The 15,678-nt window shown below is 42.8% G+C and overlaps 1 protein-coding gene and 1 long non-coding RNA gene across 4 annotated transcripts in view; one reads left to right on the top strand and one right to left on the bottom strand.

Moving 5' to 3' along the window:
• MBOAT2 (membrane bound O-acyltransferase domain containing 2) overlaps positions 1 to 14,299 on the top strand; it is a 219,997-nt gene extending 205,698 nt beyond the window's left edge. For all 3 annotated transcript variants that reach the window (XM_050950800.1, XM_050950801.1, XM_050950802.1), the window contains 2 exons: positions 10,286 to 10,437; positions 12,676 to 14,299. In XM_050950800.1, the coding sequence (XP_050806757.1) occupies positions 10,286 to 10,437; positions 12,676 to 12,895 (372 nt within the window). In that variant the 3' untranslated portion in view covers positions 12,896 to 14,299. The remainder of the gene's footprint in view (positions 1 to 10,285; positions 10,438 to 12,675) is intronic.
• LOC127049812 (uncharacterized) overlaps positions 1 to 15,678 on the bottom strand; it is a 74,238-nt gene that overhangs the window by 37,997 nt on the left and 20,563 nt on the right. The gene's annotated exons all lie outside the window — the stretch shown is intronic.

The raw sequence follows: 15,678 nt of genomic DNA, 5'->3' as shown, positions 1-15,678 counted from the left end.
ATCTGCTTAAGTGATGTGTATGATAATGAGCTAAGATGGCAGTTACACATATCAATATGTTAACCTTGTCATAAACAGATAGCTAAGGGTTAATGTCTCTTTCACCTAAGCACCTGACCAGAGGACCAATCAGGAAACCGGATTTTTTCAACTTTGGGTGGAGGGAATTGTGTGTCTGAGTCTTTTGTCTGTCTGCCTGCTTTCTCTGAGCTTTGGAGAAGTAGGTTCTACTTTCTAGTCTTCTGTTTCTAAGTGTAAGGACAAAGAGATCAGATAGTAAGTTCTATGGTTTCTTTTCTTTGGTATTTGCATGAATATAAGTGCTGGAGTGCTTTAATTTGTATTCTTTTTGAATAAGGCTGTTTATTCAATATTCTTTTAAGCAATTGACCCTGTGTTGTATCATCTTAATACAGAGAGCCCATTTGTATGTATTTTTCTTTCTTTTATATAAAGCTTTCTTTTAAGACCTGTTGAAGTTTTCTTTACTTCAGGGAAATTGAGTCCTGTACTCACCAGGGAATTGGTGGGAGGAAGAAAATCAAGGGGAGATCTGTGTGTTGGATTGCTAGCCTGATTTTGCATTCCCTCTGGGGGAATAGGAAAGTACTTTTTGTTTCCAGGATTGGGAACAGAGAGGGGGAGTCTCTCTGTGTAGTTTCACAGAGCTTGTGTCTGTGTATCTCTCCAGGAGCACCTGGAGGGGGAAGGGAAAAAGGATTATTTCCCTTTGTTGTGAGACTCAAGGGATTTGGGTCTTGGGGGTCCCAGGGAAGGTTTTTCAGGGGGACCAGAGTGCCCCAAAACACTCTAATTTTTTGGGTGGTGGCAGCAGGTACCAGGTCCAAGCTGGTAACTAAGCTTGGAGGTTTTCATGCTAACCCCCATATTTTGGACGCTAAGGTCCAAATGTGGGACTAAGGTTATGATAAACCTACAGAATAAATACACCTCAGTATTATGTTGGTGAAAAGGCTACATTTAGGTATGGAAGACTGAGCATGAGCAGATGATGTTCAAGCCTTATAACAGGGCAGCAACCATGTGGTCTGGGGCTTGTTCTTTTCTGGGCTTCTTCAATCCCTGTCTGCTTTCCACTACTTGATCCTTCAATTAATTGAGGAACTTGGACCATCAGACACTATGGTATACCAGAGACAGGGCTGACCCCTTTGTCTCTTACCACCAGGTCCTCAAGGAAGGGTTTGAGTATGCATTTCTAAGAGCTTATGCAAAGAATGCTACCACAGATAACCCCAATATTGTATTCTCTACCTTTTTATATGACTTGGGTCCTTTCTGTCTTTGTTCATTATTTCAATAGATATCTAAGGTTTTACTTTTCCCTCAGTGTGAGTATCCTTATCATCTACCTCAAGACTCTCCGTAAGATATTGAACTCTGTAGTGTTACATCTCTGTAGCCTGATTCTGGGCTAAGAACCTTGTCATTGTCAGATCAATTGTCCATCAGTCTAAACATCATTAAACTCAAAAAGGGTCAGACAACAAATCTAGTATGTTTATAAATTTGTTTGCAGAGTACTTAAGTAGGTCATCAACAAATAGCATCCACTTAAAAAATTGTCCAAAATACTTGTGTACACACATAAAAGATTGTAGTAGCTTATTGGTCTGTCTATCATTATTCGGATGCTTCCACTGCAATCAGTGAATGATTTATATAAACTGTACCAGGCTGGCCGGATGAATTTATGAGGAAAGATTGAAAGAACTAAATTTCTTTAATTTGGTTAAACTGCTAAAGAAGGAAGTAATCACCTACAAATGTTGGGGGAGAAACTCGAATAATCATCTTCCAAAGGAATTGGTAGAAGCTTAAGCCATAGAAAAATGTTCTGTTCAAAGCACAAGATGTAAATACAGGACAACTGTGCTTGGGCAGGTTCTGGACTATATGATATAATGGATACTTTATATTTAACTTATGATACTAGAATTTTGTTCTACTAAAAATCACACACTTATTTCCAGATTGTGTTTTAAATGTCATCCACAGTACTTCTTTGTTTTCTAGTGATCCATAGGGGCCCCAGAGATCAAGCCTCCACTGTGTGCTGGCTAAGCACTCACTATCCATACATAATGAAAGAGGGGGAAGGAGAAAAAAACAACATTCCTACTGCAGAGAGTTTACAATCTAAGCAATAACAAACACAGCAAGTGCATACAACAGAGAAATGGGAGCATGGGGAGGACACAGCAACAGTGACATTGTTTGGTAGTAAGTAGCAGTTTCAGGACACCAACTGTAGTTGTCAAGTGTTTAGCTGACATCATGGCAAGGTGATGAGTCTTGAGGAAGGATGTGAAAGATGATTGTGTAGTTACCTTACAGTATTTTAAAAGGAGCTCCTCCTCTCATGCTGAAGGAGCCACATTGGAAGAAACAGAAAAGTACTTGAGAGAAAACTGGACTAAGTGATGGGGCTGGGATCATTGGCACAGCTGAGATACAAATCAGTGGCTCCATTCTTAATTAGAATTGCAGGGTTAAATAATGAAGGGCTTTAAATGTTGATGTGGGTTTTTTTGAGTAGTTGGTGTGGTTTGTTGTGGAGAACAGGGAGTCAGTGGAGGTGAGAGAGGATGGTTTAGTCACAACAAGAATCCAGGAATGTGATCTTGGCAACAGAGTTTTGAATGGGCTTGACAAGGGCAAGATGGCATTTGTCAAAGTAAGAGGGGGGAATGCCACGATTTGAGGTTCAACCCAGACTAGTGAGAGGTTGTGTCACAGCTTGTCTTGTAACCCTCAGTGCCTTAAAATGCTCTGCTGCTGTAGCTCCCTGTCTGGGTGCTCCCAGTCAGCATACAAGCAAGCGCTCTAAGAGTCTGTGTGTTGAGCAGCCCTGTTCAGCAACTCTGACTCCAGCAGACTGTGTGTTACACCACAGCCACACTATGGTCTCCAGTACCCTTGGTTATTACTAGTCCAGCACACACCCAGTCCTGAATTTCCACAAAATTATCTGCCCTGAAATGTCTAGCCCTCACCTGGAACACTCAGAGGAGTAATAAAGTCCATTGCTCCTGTAAAGAGACAAATACACAGCAGCTTGTTGCTTTAACTGAAGTTAATAATCAAGTCAAACACAGCACTGGGCTGATTTAGAATAATAGTAAGACAATTAATCATTTTATTTAATGAACGTGGTTTTAAGTTAATTAAAATGTGACCGTTAAGGTCAGAAGTGGCTACCAACAAATAAAAGTGAAAAACACACTCTAATGATTAAGACTTACCTTGAACCAAGACCATCGTTTTCTTGAGTCTTACCACGCTTCCTTCCAGCAAGATGGCTGACCACCCCTTTGTTCAGGATCTCCCACAAAGTCCTAAGTGCTCAGTTCCTTTGTCTTCTGAGGTGAACAGTCACTAGCAGTTCTTTGCCTCTCACTTTTATAGTCCAGTGAATTTTTTAAATGTATGCTTCTCAAAGTTCAAGTGCCCCTCCTGTTGGGAAAGGTGGTGGGGAGTCTGATGGAAAAGGTTCCAGTTTCTTTTTCACTGCTAGTGCTTTCTACAATGCAAATTGACTTGTCCTTGCAGCCTCTGATGTGCCAGTGAATGACTGTGATTGCCAATTGTCTGTGATTGCACCTGGATGGAGGCATTGGTCTTTTCTTTGTCTGGAAAAGCCTATTTACCCACTCCCCAGACTTATATGGATCAGACACATTTAGTCCCATATTTCCTTCACGTTTGTTCAGTCCTTTGGGGATTTACCATATACACACAATGCAATAGTAATGATCATTGATTTATTGGTTTTCCAGTTATACCTTACACAACACCTACTAGATACTGATTATGACATAAGTGAACTGGGATACACTAAACTGGTCAGGCCAGCTGAAACTCAGTGTCTGATATCAGTGAGCCCCTTGCCCCCTGGGTACTGGGGTGCTCTTAAGGAGGAGGTTCCCATAGTCAAGGTGTGAGATGAGGGCCTGGGTGAGAGTTACGGTGTGTGGAAAGAAGAAAGGTTGGATCTTAGATATTTCTGTAGAAAAATCTGAAAAGTTTACACAGAGTTTGGATGGATGGGTGTAGAGAGAAGACAAAATGACCCTTAGTTTAAGTGCCTGTATGACTAGGAGGTGGGTGATGTTGTGAAAAATGATGGAGAAGGGGAAGGCTTGAGAGGAAAGAGTAAAGCTCAGTTTGGGCCATGTTCAAATTAAGATGACAACTGGACATCCAAAGGGAAATATTAGAAAGGCAGACAGATATGCTGTCTTAGGAGGAGGAGGATTGCTCATCTGTAGAAAGGTTGATTTGTGAGTTAGTGGCATAAAACTGATAGAGCCATACTTGTGCATTAGTGACAGAGTTGTGGGATGCCTCCTCAGAATAGGACAGGGGAGAAGGAGGAGGACCCAACAGGTGAGACCCTGAAGGACCGATTAGAGAGGTGGAAGAATTATGAGAATTTGAAAGTCAATGGAGGACTACGAAAGTCAATTATGACTACGAAAGTCAATGGAGGACAAAATTTCAAGAAGTCAGGACTGGTTGATGGTGTCAGAAATCTCCAAGAGGTCAAGGTGGACAAGGAAAAAGAACCCAAGATTTAGTCAAGAGGAGGTCATTAGAGATCTGAGGGAGTGCAGTTTTGATGAAATGTAAAGGGTAGAAGCGAGATTGAAGAAGGGAACTGAAGGAAAGCAACTGCAAATGGCAATTACAGACAGCAAGTAAAATTTTCAATGGCATCTATATCGCTTAAGCACCTATATCTTATTTTCAGAAGTGACTTAGACACTTCAGTGTTTTGAAAACTTTACCCAGCATGTCAGATGAAGGAGAGAAGGACGATCAGGCAATAGTTGGAAAGGAAAGTAGAGTCCAGGATGGGTATTTTTAATGATGTGAGAGATGAATAATATATCTCTATACATTATTCTCATAGAGCTGGAAGGGACCGTGAAAGGTCATTGAGTCCAGCCCCCTGCCTTCACTAGCAGGACCAAATACTGATTTTGCCCCAGATCCCTGGGTGGCCCCCTCAAAGGCTGAACTCACAACCCTGGGTTTAGCAGGCCAATGTGCAAACCACTGAGCTATCCCTCCCTTCACTGAAAAAAGACAATGCATGCTGTGTAAGGGGACTGAACCTGAAGAAAGGAAGAGGTTGAGGAGGAATATGAGAGGGGATGAGACTGGGGAAAAAGGGAAATGAGGTTTTAGGATCCACTGCTTAGTTTATATCAGTTTGTGTCCTGGACACAAATCTCAGTCTGTCTTAACCGAACAGAACATGTTTATATACCTTTAAACCACAATTTTCAGTATACATACACACACAACTCCTTACATATCATCTGTACATTGTGGCAAGGCACCTTCTCAGTCTCCCCAACCTCTGCTGCTTTTAGCCCTGGTGAGACAGGCTTGGGCAATGCGATCCCTCTTGGGACACAGGGGAAGTCTGCTCCCCGTATCTCCACCAGTCCTGTTTAGTGTATTCTTACACCCTTGTGGGAGAGAGTACTGCCTCCCCTCCTGGTGAGTCTCACTGTTTTGCTGCTCTGGGAGCAGGGCTCCTTCACTCTCCCCCCTTCCCAGGGAAGGGTTTAAAAAGGTCTCAGGCAGCCCCAAGTTGGAATCAGCTGCTCCTAATTAACCTCAGGTAGCTCCCCCTCAGCTGATTCTAATTTGCTACCTTGGTAACCCTTTCACAGCTGAACCTGACTGACCTGTGGTTGCCTCTCAGTTGATAAGGAGGAGGGCCTTTTACCCCTCTGGGACTGATTCCTACCCCTCCCTTGCAGCTGTCTGTCTTGAGTTTATCACAACGTACATTTCACAATGATTATGGTTATCAGTGTGAAACAGCCTTTCAGTAGAGTTTTGATAGTCTTTGGCAAATTAGTATGTAGCCAGGGCCCGCTCCAGGCCACAGCACACCAAGCGTGTGCTTGGGGCGGCACGCCATGGGGGGCGCTCTGCCGATTGCCGGGAGGGTGGCAGATGGCTCCGGTGGACCTCCCGCAGACGTGCCTGCGGAGGGTCCGCTGGTCCCGCGGCTCCGGTGGTCCCTGCGGCGTGCCGTCATGCTGCCATGCTTGGGGCAGCGAAATTGCTAGAGCTGGCCCTGTATGTAGCTTCCAGACCCAGGGGACCTGAGTGTTGGTTTGTGATTCCCTTACTCAAGATATGTCTAACAACTCTTTATTAAGGAAAAACAGTCAGCAGTTAGTGGTTACTTAAGAATAGGAAACTCATTAGGATGATCTCATCACAGTCGCCTTTAGCACCAGACAAGACAACTTCAACCTCCCTTCGTTACACTAACTTGTTATCTTTTTTGTGTATTAGTCATCTTTTCTTTTTGTTACTGTAATGGAGTCAGCATCCATCTCTCATGCATGCCCTTTTCTCTGGACGACAGTGCCTGCAAACACAGTTTTTTTTTTCATGGGGAGGGGCACCCACCTCTCATGAATAGCCCCCTTTCTCTTGGTTAGGTGTGAGCTTGCGTTTCTTTTTTCGTCTTACCTCAGGATGGCATCTGCCTCTTGCGAGGACGCCCTGGCAGCTGGTTCTCTCATCTGGTCTTTGGCAGCTCAGCCCTCTGTCCAAGCCACACAAGCGTTCCCCCATCTTTCAGGGTATATCCTGAGTTTTTATCACAACCCTGGTATGGGGCCGTAGCTCTTAGGTTTCTTCCCAGAGGCACTGCCTTCTTCAGACACCTAGCCGGGGCCTATCTTGGTACCTTCTGTGAAGCTGTATTGAATTTGTGGGATACTTTAGGATATTATGAATACCCATATTGTAAAATTACAATGAGTTATGCCAGGTATACCGTGGTAAGGTATCTGCAAAAATGTTTTATCATACCTGGCAAATTATTCTTTTTTGTTTTTGTATCACCTTTCTATTGTAAGTTACATGTATGGTATGTCTGTAGTTCCAAACTTGTGCTGTGCATCTGGCTGACACCCCCCCAGACAGATTGGCATTAGCACTGCCTAGCCTTTTTGATGACCCATCAAGGGACATCAACTGACCCACTGAGAGAAGGAAAGGGATACACTTTATGACTCAGCAAGGCATGCAGGGGCATGCCTATGGACAGAACTCTAAGCTGCCCAGTACATGGCTAGGCAGCTTTATTTGAAACAAAGAAAATACAAGCTGCATGGCCAAAGGCTATAAAAGGCAGCTGCATCTTCTCCATTTTGTCTTCAGTCCTGCTTCTTACCTCTGGAGTAAGCTTTCTACAAACAAAGCTCTGAACTAGGGTGACCAGATAGCAAATGTGAAAAATTGGGACAGGGGTGAGGGGTAATAGGAGCCTATATGAGAAGAAGACCCAAAAATCAGGACTGTTCCTATAAAATCGGGACATCTGGTCACCCTACTCTGAACAAAGAACTGAATGACCCATCCAAGCTGTGGATATGTTCCAGAGGGACTTTCAAGCCAGCAAACTCACCAATGCTGCTAGGAACCTGAATATGGACTTTGAAGTCTTTGTATGTATGTGACTGCTTTACCAACTCTCTTCTTGTTCTGTCTTTATAACAAACCTTTAGTTTTAGACACTGAAGGATTGGCTGGCAGCATGGTGTTTTGGGTAAGATCCAAACCTATACTGACCTGGTAACGTGGCTGACCCTTTGGAGTCAGAAGAACATTTTGTATATGTGAGCAGAATTTTTTAAATAACTTCTCACTGTACTGCACCTAGGTGCTGATTGGGAGCTAGATAACTGGAATGCAATAAGGGGGCTGTGTGATTTCTTTTTTTGTTTCTTGATAACCAGTGTGGGAGAATCAGAAGCACAGTTTGTGACTTTAAATTCTGTGTTACCCACCAGCATTGGGAGTATCTGCTCTCCCTTTTGCAGCCTGCCCTGACCTTGGCATTTCCAGTGAGGCTGCCCTAGGCACACCAGGTCACACCTCAACTGGTGTCCTCTTCAGCAGCCCTCCCTGGACTCAGTCTGCTACCAGACCAGCAGGACCTATCTCGGTACCCTCATCTGGTCTGGCCAGGTTTTATGCTCAGTCCTCTGGGCTCAGCCTGCCTGCATTAACCTTTTGACAGCTCTGCTGCTATCCAGCCAGCCAGGCACCTGGTCTTTGGCAGCCTCTGCTGGACTCAGTGTGTCTGGTGAGTTATCTACAGTCCTACTGTTCATCTGACCAGCCAGGCACTTGGTCCTCCCTTGTCAAGTGCCACACAGTCACTGAAGGCTCTGCTCTGCTGTTTGCCTTTTATCTGGCCTTTCTGACCCTTACTGGTTGCTCCAGCAGCCCCTCTGATTGGCCACTCTTCTGCAGCCACTCTAGACTGCCTGGAGGACTTTTCACTGCTCTATTCTGAGACAGGGTAATATAGGACCATGAGGTCTCCAGCAGGGGCCTCCAGACCTAGTCCATCCTGCCACTCTCACAAACATGATTTCTCTGAAATTTGTTACACATGCACAACACTAAACATGATTACTCTATAATTTTCACATGCACAGTTCTACTTACACTTATGCTGTTAAAATTCACAGCAGGTTTCTCTCAAGCCTAAATGTACTTTTGCTCCCAAAACCCTGCAGCCCTTATGCACCCGTGAGCTCTGTCAGTTGGCACCAAATAGGATTGCCAGGTGTCTGGTTTTCGACAGGAACACTTGGTTGAAAAGCGACACTGGTGGCTCTGGTCAGCATGACTGACCAGGCCATTGAATGTCCAGTCAGCAGCACAGTGGGGCTAAGGCAGGCTCCCTGGCTGCCAAGGCTCCGTGTGGCTCTTGGAAGCAGTGGCATGTCCCGCTTTTGGCTCCTATGCATAGGGGCAGCCAGGGGACCCCAAGCACCAGCTCTGCTGCTCCCATTGGCCGGGAACTATGGCCAATGGGAGCTGTGGGGGCGGTGCCTGCAGACGGGGCAGCACGCAGAACCACCTGGCCATGCCTCTGCCTAGAAGCCAGAGTGGGGACATGCCGCTGCTTCCAGGAGCTGCCTAAGGTAAGCGCCAGTGAGAGCCTGCACCCGTGACTTCCTCCCGCTCCCCAACCCCCTGCCCCAGCCCTGATCCCCGCCCCACACTCCGAATCCCTCAATCCCAGCCCGGAGCACCCTCCTGCACCCCAAGCCCCTCATCCTCAGCCCAAGAGCCTGCATCCCAAACTGGAAACCTCACACACCCCTGTACCCCAGCCCAGAGCCCCCTCCTGCACCTGAACCCCTAATTTCTGGCCTCATCCTGGCACTTGCGCCCGGAGCCTCGTCCCATATTCTGAATCCCTCGGCTCCACCCCAGAGCCCCCTCTCGCACCCTAAACTCCTCATTTCTGGCCCCACCCTGGAGCCCACATCCCCAGCTAGAGCCCCTTCCGCACCTCAACCCCCTGCCCCAGCCCAGTGAAAATGAGCAAGTGAGTGAGGGTTGGGACAGTGAGTGATGGGGGGCAGGGGAGATATATGGAGTAAGCAGGGTCAGGACCTTGGAGAAGGGGCAGGGCTCGGTTTTGTGTGAGTAGAAAGTTGGCAACCCTAGCACCTAGAGGTCCCTGGGTTACACAAGGTTCTCAAAGAAACATACAGGAGCTGTGTGTTAATGTGTTATGTACATATTTTGTTACATTAACTACTACATTATTGAGACTTCTGAAATACACAGTTAAAATTTCTTACATTTAGATAAAACAAGATGCTTTTTAATGCTTTGGACTGTAATCCTGTCAGTGAGTGTATGGGAATGGCTTAACTTAAGGAGACTTTTGTTGAAGTATTCTATTTTCATATTATTCACAAATGTACATTTACAGAAGATTAGATGTCACTTACTGTAAAACAAGGCTGTTTCAATCAGACAAGAAGTCTCAAATTAGATTGGATATATTGAAAATACTAAATTCTAATACTAAATTCTTAGGCCAGAGAATGCATGGTAAGCTGAAGGTCAGGGTGTGCAAGCTATCTGTACCTTAGGTCAATGGATGCTGGGTATGGTTTGAACACACATGTACCAACTGCAGTGTTCTTAGATGAATCCTTTGACTTATGTATAAAGTGGCATTGAAATCTTCTTTCTAATAGGTTCCTTGTCTCAGCATAAAAGTATGTGAAACCCTTTCCCCACCAGATGTCCTCGAGGACAAAGTGAGAAGAGGAAAGAGACTGGAGATAAGATGAAGTCTTTAGTGCCTGAAGGCTTTCATGGCAATGGAACAAATAAAATACAATAAAACTAGCTCTCAATAACAATGTTTTAGTTACTAATACTGTTTACTGTTATCTGCTTTTTTTAGATGAGAAACAACATTAGACACTACTTTGTTGATTCTCCTACTGTTAAATTATGTTACGATGTCATCACATGGATAGCAACTCAAGTAGCAATAAGTTACACAGTTGTGCCATTTGTGCTGCTCTCTGTAAAACCCTCTTTTCTGTTTTACAGGTAAGTATACTTTATGGGTTTTTTAAAAATCACTGAACTCAGAGGCAAGTTAAATTATTCTTGTGGCGGGGTTCTCCTTTGAGTGGTGAATAAAAATGTAGTATTTGGACCCCTATCTTGCCAGCTAAGTGAGTTGTCATCCAGTTTGAAAAAACAAAATAAATAACAATTTTCATAGTTCCTTAAGCACACAGAACACAAGTGCACTATTGAATTTCCTGGCATAGGAGCCATTCAGAGCACACATCTGAGATTAGAAAATGGGTCAAGGGGCACAGAGCAACAGGAGTAAGTGACCACTGCCTAACGTAACTTTCATGAATAACCAGCCATAAAAGGATAAATAGGTATATATTTCTCAAAAGAGAGAGTGCTTCACAGAAGACTCTTAAATGTAGCAGGAAAATCCTTTTTTGTTTTTTCATTTTTTGTTTGCAGTTTTAAAGTGACACAGATGTTTAACATACTATATAGTGTGTGTGCATATACATAGTGACAGTATGTGTAAATACTCAGGACACAGTCTGGCAGTAAGGTATACTTAGATAATTTTTTCACATCTTAGCTCATAGAGCCGAGAATTTCATTTGGATAGATATCTAATTCAAGTGTTGGATTTTCTATAGTTAAAGCTAGTAAACATGGTTTGATATGAACAGGTTTAGTCTCGACCGTGTCCTTGGTGCAGCACACAAACCCGAGTTAGTGTCCAAACTCACTCCAATGCTTGGGTGTGGCTTTATTTGCAACCCCAAAATAACACAATATAAACTTCAATCTAAGCATCTTCTATGCAGTTGGCTGCCCTGGGGATGCTCTAAATGCCACTTGTAGGTCCCCCTCCCAAGAAAGCCTTTTGAACCTTCCTCCCATGGGTGAGTTATCAGGCCACACTTACAGTGGAACCTCAGAGTTATGAACAATTCAAGAATGGAGGTTGTTTGTAACTCTGAAATGTTTGTAATACTGAACAAAACGATATGGTTGTTCTTTTAAAAGTTTACAACTGAACATTGACTTAATATAGCTTTGAACCTTCACTATGCGGAAGAAAAATGCTGCTTTTAACCATTTTCATTTAAATGAAACAATCACAGAAGTTTCCTTACCTTGTCAAAAAAAAAAATTCAACTTTCCCTGTATATTTTCAGTAGATTACATTTAATGCAGTACCGTATTGGGGAGGGCGGGTCCCTGCTGCCGCCTGATTGCGTGTGGTTGACTGGTCAGTTTGTAACTCATAACTCTCAGGTTCTACTGTTCTATAACGAATAAGTAGAACTGCACCAGGGCTCTAACACCTGTTTATGGGGTTAGTCAACTGGAAAGTCCAATAACCCAATTAGAAGTGAAGTTTCTTTGCTATCATTATTCTTCTCGTCCACTTCTCATTGCTCAAGGTTATTTTTTCACTTTTGCTTTATTTTTTGTTTCTACTGTTTCTCTTTTATTAATTAAATATAGTACATTTGCCAGAGTATGGAATACATCAAAATATATCATACTTCCCAAATACCTAATGGCATGTGTGACTGCAAAGCTGCGTTAAGAGGGTCCCTTGGGCCTCCTCTCCTCTCCTCTCCTCTGTCCTCTGGCCCCCTCTGGTTGGAACCAACTGGTTAGGTCACCGGGGTCCCCTCTTCACAGCCCATTGTCCTCCCACTGGCCAGAACCGGCTGTGACTTCTGAGCTGGGCCTCCGGGTCACCGGTCGCTGGGGTATCCATTCTCCAGGCCATTGGCTGGAATCCCAAGTTCTGTCACTGGTCCTCTGTAACAACAAACTCCCTCTCCCATCACCTCATTAAACCAGTAGCACAGAGGGAAACTGAGTCCCACCTCCTCTGCGTGCAAATCATGGAAAAAACAAGAAAATCCCCCACTTTATCACAATGTCTATTACAGATTATAGCAGAGTGGCGGGGGGGCCACAAAAATGAAATTTTGCTATGGTAAATGTAGTATTTTACCTTGGAGCTGGTAATAGTTCAGAATTATCTACTTTACATTCTAGCAGTAAATATACTGGGAGAGGTTTCACTTTTTGTTGATTCCCACTCTCACCTCCAATACAATAAAATATATTTGAAAGAATGCCAGTGGAAATGTTGATGCCTTGCTGCTAAAGATCATATTTACAGCAAACTACCTATGTAAGAGGAGTCAGTTATTTAAAGTAGCTATAATAGGGGCCAAAGTTCTGATTAATGATTTTTTTTTCTTCTTCTTCTTCGTTTAGCTACTGGTATTTCTGTCTTCACATTGCCTGCATCTTAGTGTTGTTAATATTGCCATTGAAAAGAACTCAAAAAGGAAGTATAGAGCACGAAAGCATCAAGCCCTCATGGCCCAAAAAACTAGAAGAAAACGTTTTGGAACAGAACAGTTATTCCACAACAAATAATAGTTTCAATCAGAAACGAGAAATAACCTGCAGATATCCATCACTGAAACAATGATTGGGAAATACTATGATGAATATATTTTGTATGTTTTCAAAACTCATTTTTAGCACCTTTTGAAGGGGTTTGTATTTGTTTGCAAAGGTGTTTAGTAAGAAAAGAATGCTGTTACCTAGGGAATATCACATACAATAGCAAGACTGGAAACAAAGCAAATTAACCCCTCCTATGCCATGTCCCTGTGGGTCATGCCTTATATGAAAATATTACCATTATTTCAATGGACACTCAGGACTTACAACGTATGTCCATAGGGTCAGATATGTGCCCCTTTGCTGAATGTACGTTGTGTATCCCAAGGCACTGATGGAGTGGAAAACAGCTGTGTCAGTCTAAATTAACACATGGAAATTAACTGTTCCAAATGAATGACTTGCCTTAAACCCTCTATCTACTGAAATATTGTTTCTAAGTGATAATTTCATGTTTAATATTACGTGGGAACTGTATAACGTTGGGTGCTGTTTTTAAAAAAAGACAGGACTATGAAATGGGAAACTGTTGAAAGGTTGTGAATCTTTGAAAAGGTATTGCAATAAACATCTCAGTATTTGGAGGGTTTTCTTAGATCTCAAACTATTACAGTACGTTGAGGAACTGTAAACATTACCAATGCCAAATTATAGCTTAGTTTGATAAAGAGAGTCTAATTACAAAGAGCCCTTCTGAAAGGATTTTTTTAAAACTAAAGATTCACCTTTTTTTCTAGGGCTAATAGCTCTGTTCTAGGTTTATTTTATTTTGTTGTTTTTAAAAACACTAAGTGGACTTTGAAGCTAGAGACAAAATGGCAGCCATAATAGAATACAGATGAGGACACTGTGCAAGCCACCAGGCTTTCAGTGAAAGTGCTTCTTACCCTTAGCTACCGGAGTTTCTTATTCTAGCACTTAAACATTTTACAAAGTGACTTTTTAATCTTTAAGAAGTCACTCTGAAGTTTCTCAGACATAAAATGGTTAGTTGAAGGTGCTTACAGTATCAAATAAATATAGCCAGATTACCTTGAGGTTGTAACTCAAGTTACTAGAAAACAAAAGATGAAATCGTATGTCAACCAGTCACTGTATGCTTCCTCTTGATAATTCATGGCCCTTCACCCCAAAATGCCATGGGCTTTAAGGAAAGCTTTTTCTTTTTTCTAAAATTAAGATTTCAGATGCAGAATTCACACTACACTTTTAAGTAAGATTATGGGAGAAAGCAAAGTTTGGGAATGGGAGACTGATATTTCATTTTGAAATTATATCAAGGAAGTAATGTGATTATATCTGTAACAGACCATTTATTGTGGTAATGGCCTCTGCTAGAGAAAAAATGTGTTTAAAGGGCTATGTTTTTATTTGCTTATATTCTGTATTATTTTCATATGATTTTTAGTAAATGCAAACTGTGTTTATCCACATGTTGTTTTAACTTTAAAACTTATACAAAAAATGCCAGAGCAACAGTAATGAAACTTATTATCAAATAATAATAGCCAAATGAGGTGAGTAATAAATTTCTTGATTAATATTTTGGATCCTAAAAACTTCTTGGTTGTGCATCTTACAACATTAGTTGACTGAATATTGTGAATGAGTACAAAAAAAGGCAGCTTTCAGCTTTTAGGGACACTAACAAGAAAAATTATAGTCTTCTCGTCATCTAAATGTCAGAAGGCTTCTTCAGCTCAGTTTCCACAAACTTACACTTGAGTTGGATCAGAATTATGTTTTTCTTGCCTGGAAAGTTCAGCATCTAGGTTTTGGCACTCTTCCCAAAATTCCAAGGAAGATGAAGACAACCTTCTCCTATATGTGGATATTAGCACACGTCCATCAATCCACACAGCTAGGCAGAACTGAGTATATCCTGGATATGACTACACTATGTTAAAAAACCCACGGCATCAAGTCTGAGCCCAGGTCAGCTGACTCAGACTCCCGGGGCTCAGGCTGCAGGGCGAAAAATAGCAGTGTGGGTGTTCGGGCTTGGACTGGAGCGGGGGCTCTGAGACCTTCCCCCCTTGCTCAGGGTCTCAGGGTATATTGACACTGCAATAAAAGACCCATGGTTGGCATGGGTCAGGTGACTCCAACTCAGGGGGCTCAGGCTGCGGGCTATAAAATTGCAGTATAGATGTTCGGGATCAGGCTGGAGCCTGGGCTCTGAGACCCCTCCAGGGGTGAGGATGCCAAAGTGTGAACACGTACACTGTAATTTTATAGTCCTGCAGCCTGAGAGAGCTGATCTGGGCCATCCAGAGCTATCCCAGGGGTCGTATTGCAGTAGGTACATCCTGAGAGAGCAGTTAACTGCACTTCAAAAATGGCGTGGATATTGGCAGTCCGTGTAATTGAAAATGATCACCCTTAAAAGAAAATGAACAGATTTGTAAACTCCTACCATGGTTATGCAAACAGACCACTCCATCCCCCGGGCTATGGTTATCATAACATGCTTTCCCCAAACACAACTATCTTTTCACATTGTATATGGCTAAGGGCAGGCAGATATATCTTATTCCGCACAAAAGCAGCTAAGGATTTTATCCATAAATCTGTAACATCACTTGCATTCTCTCTTTCTGAAAGGATATCAGACTAAACAGGAGACTAGTCTACATTTGTACACACTTCTCAGCTTCTTTTGGTTTGTCCCCTTCTGTTGTTATTGAACTGGGTCCTCTCCTTCAGAACCTCTGCCCTCTCCCAAATGGCATAGAGCCTAATTTGGCATTTCATTTACACATCTACACATATAAGCATTACATATGCAAACAGATTTGCCAGGATGCC

This window comes from Gopherus flavomarginatus, chromosome 4, assembly GCF_025201925.1.
Source record: "Gopherus flavomarginatus isolate rGopFla2 chromosome 4, rGopFla2.mat.asm, whole genome shotgun sequence".
Taxonomy (NCBI): Eukaryota; Metazoa; Chordata; order Testudines; family Testudinidae; genus Gopherus; species Gopherus flavomarginatus.
Note: the sequence above shows the minus strand (reverse complement) of the source record. Positions and strands in the feature narration are given on the sequence as shown.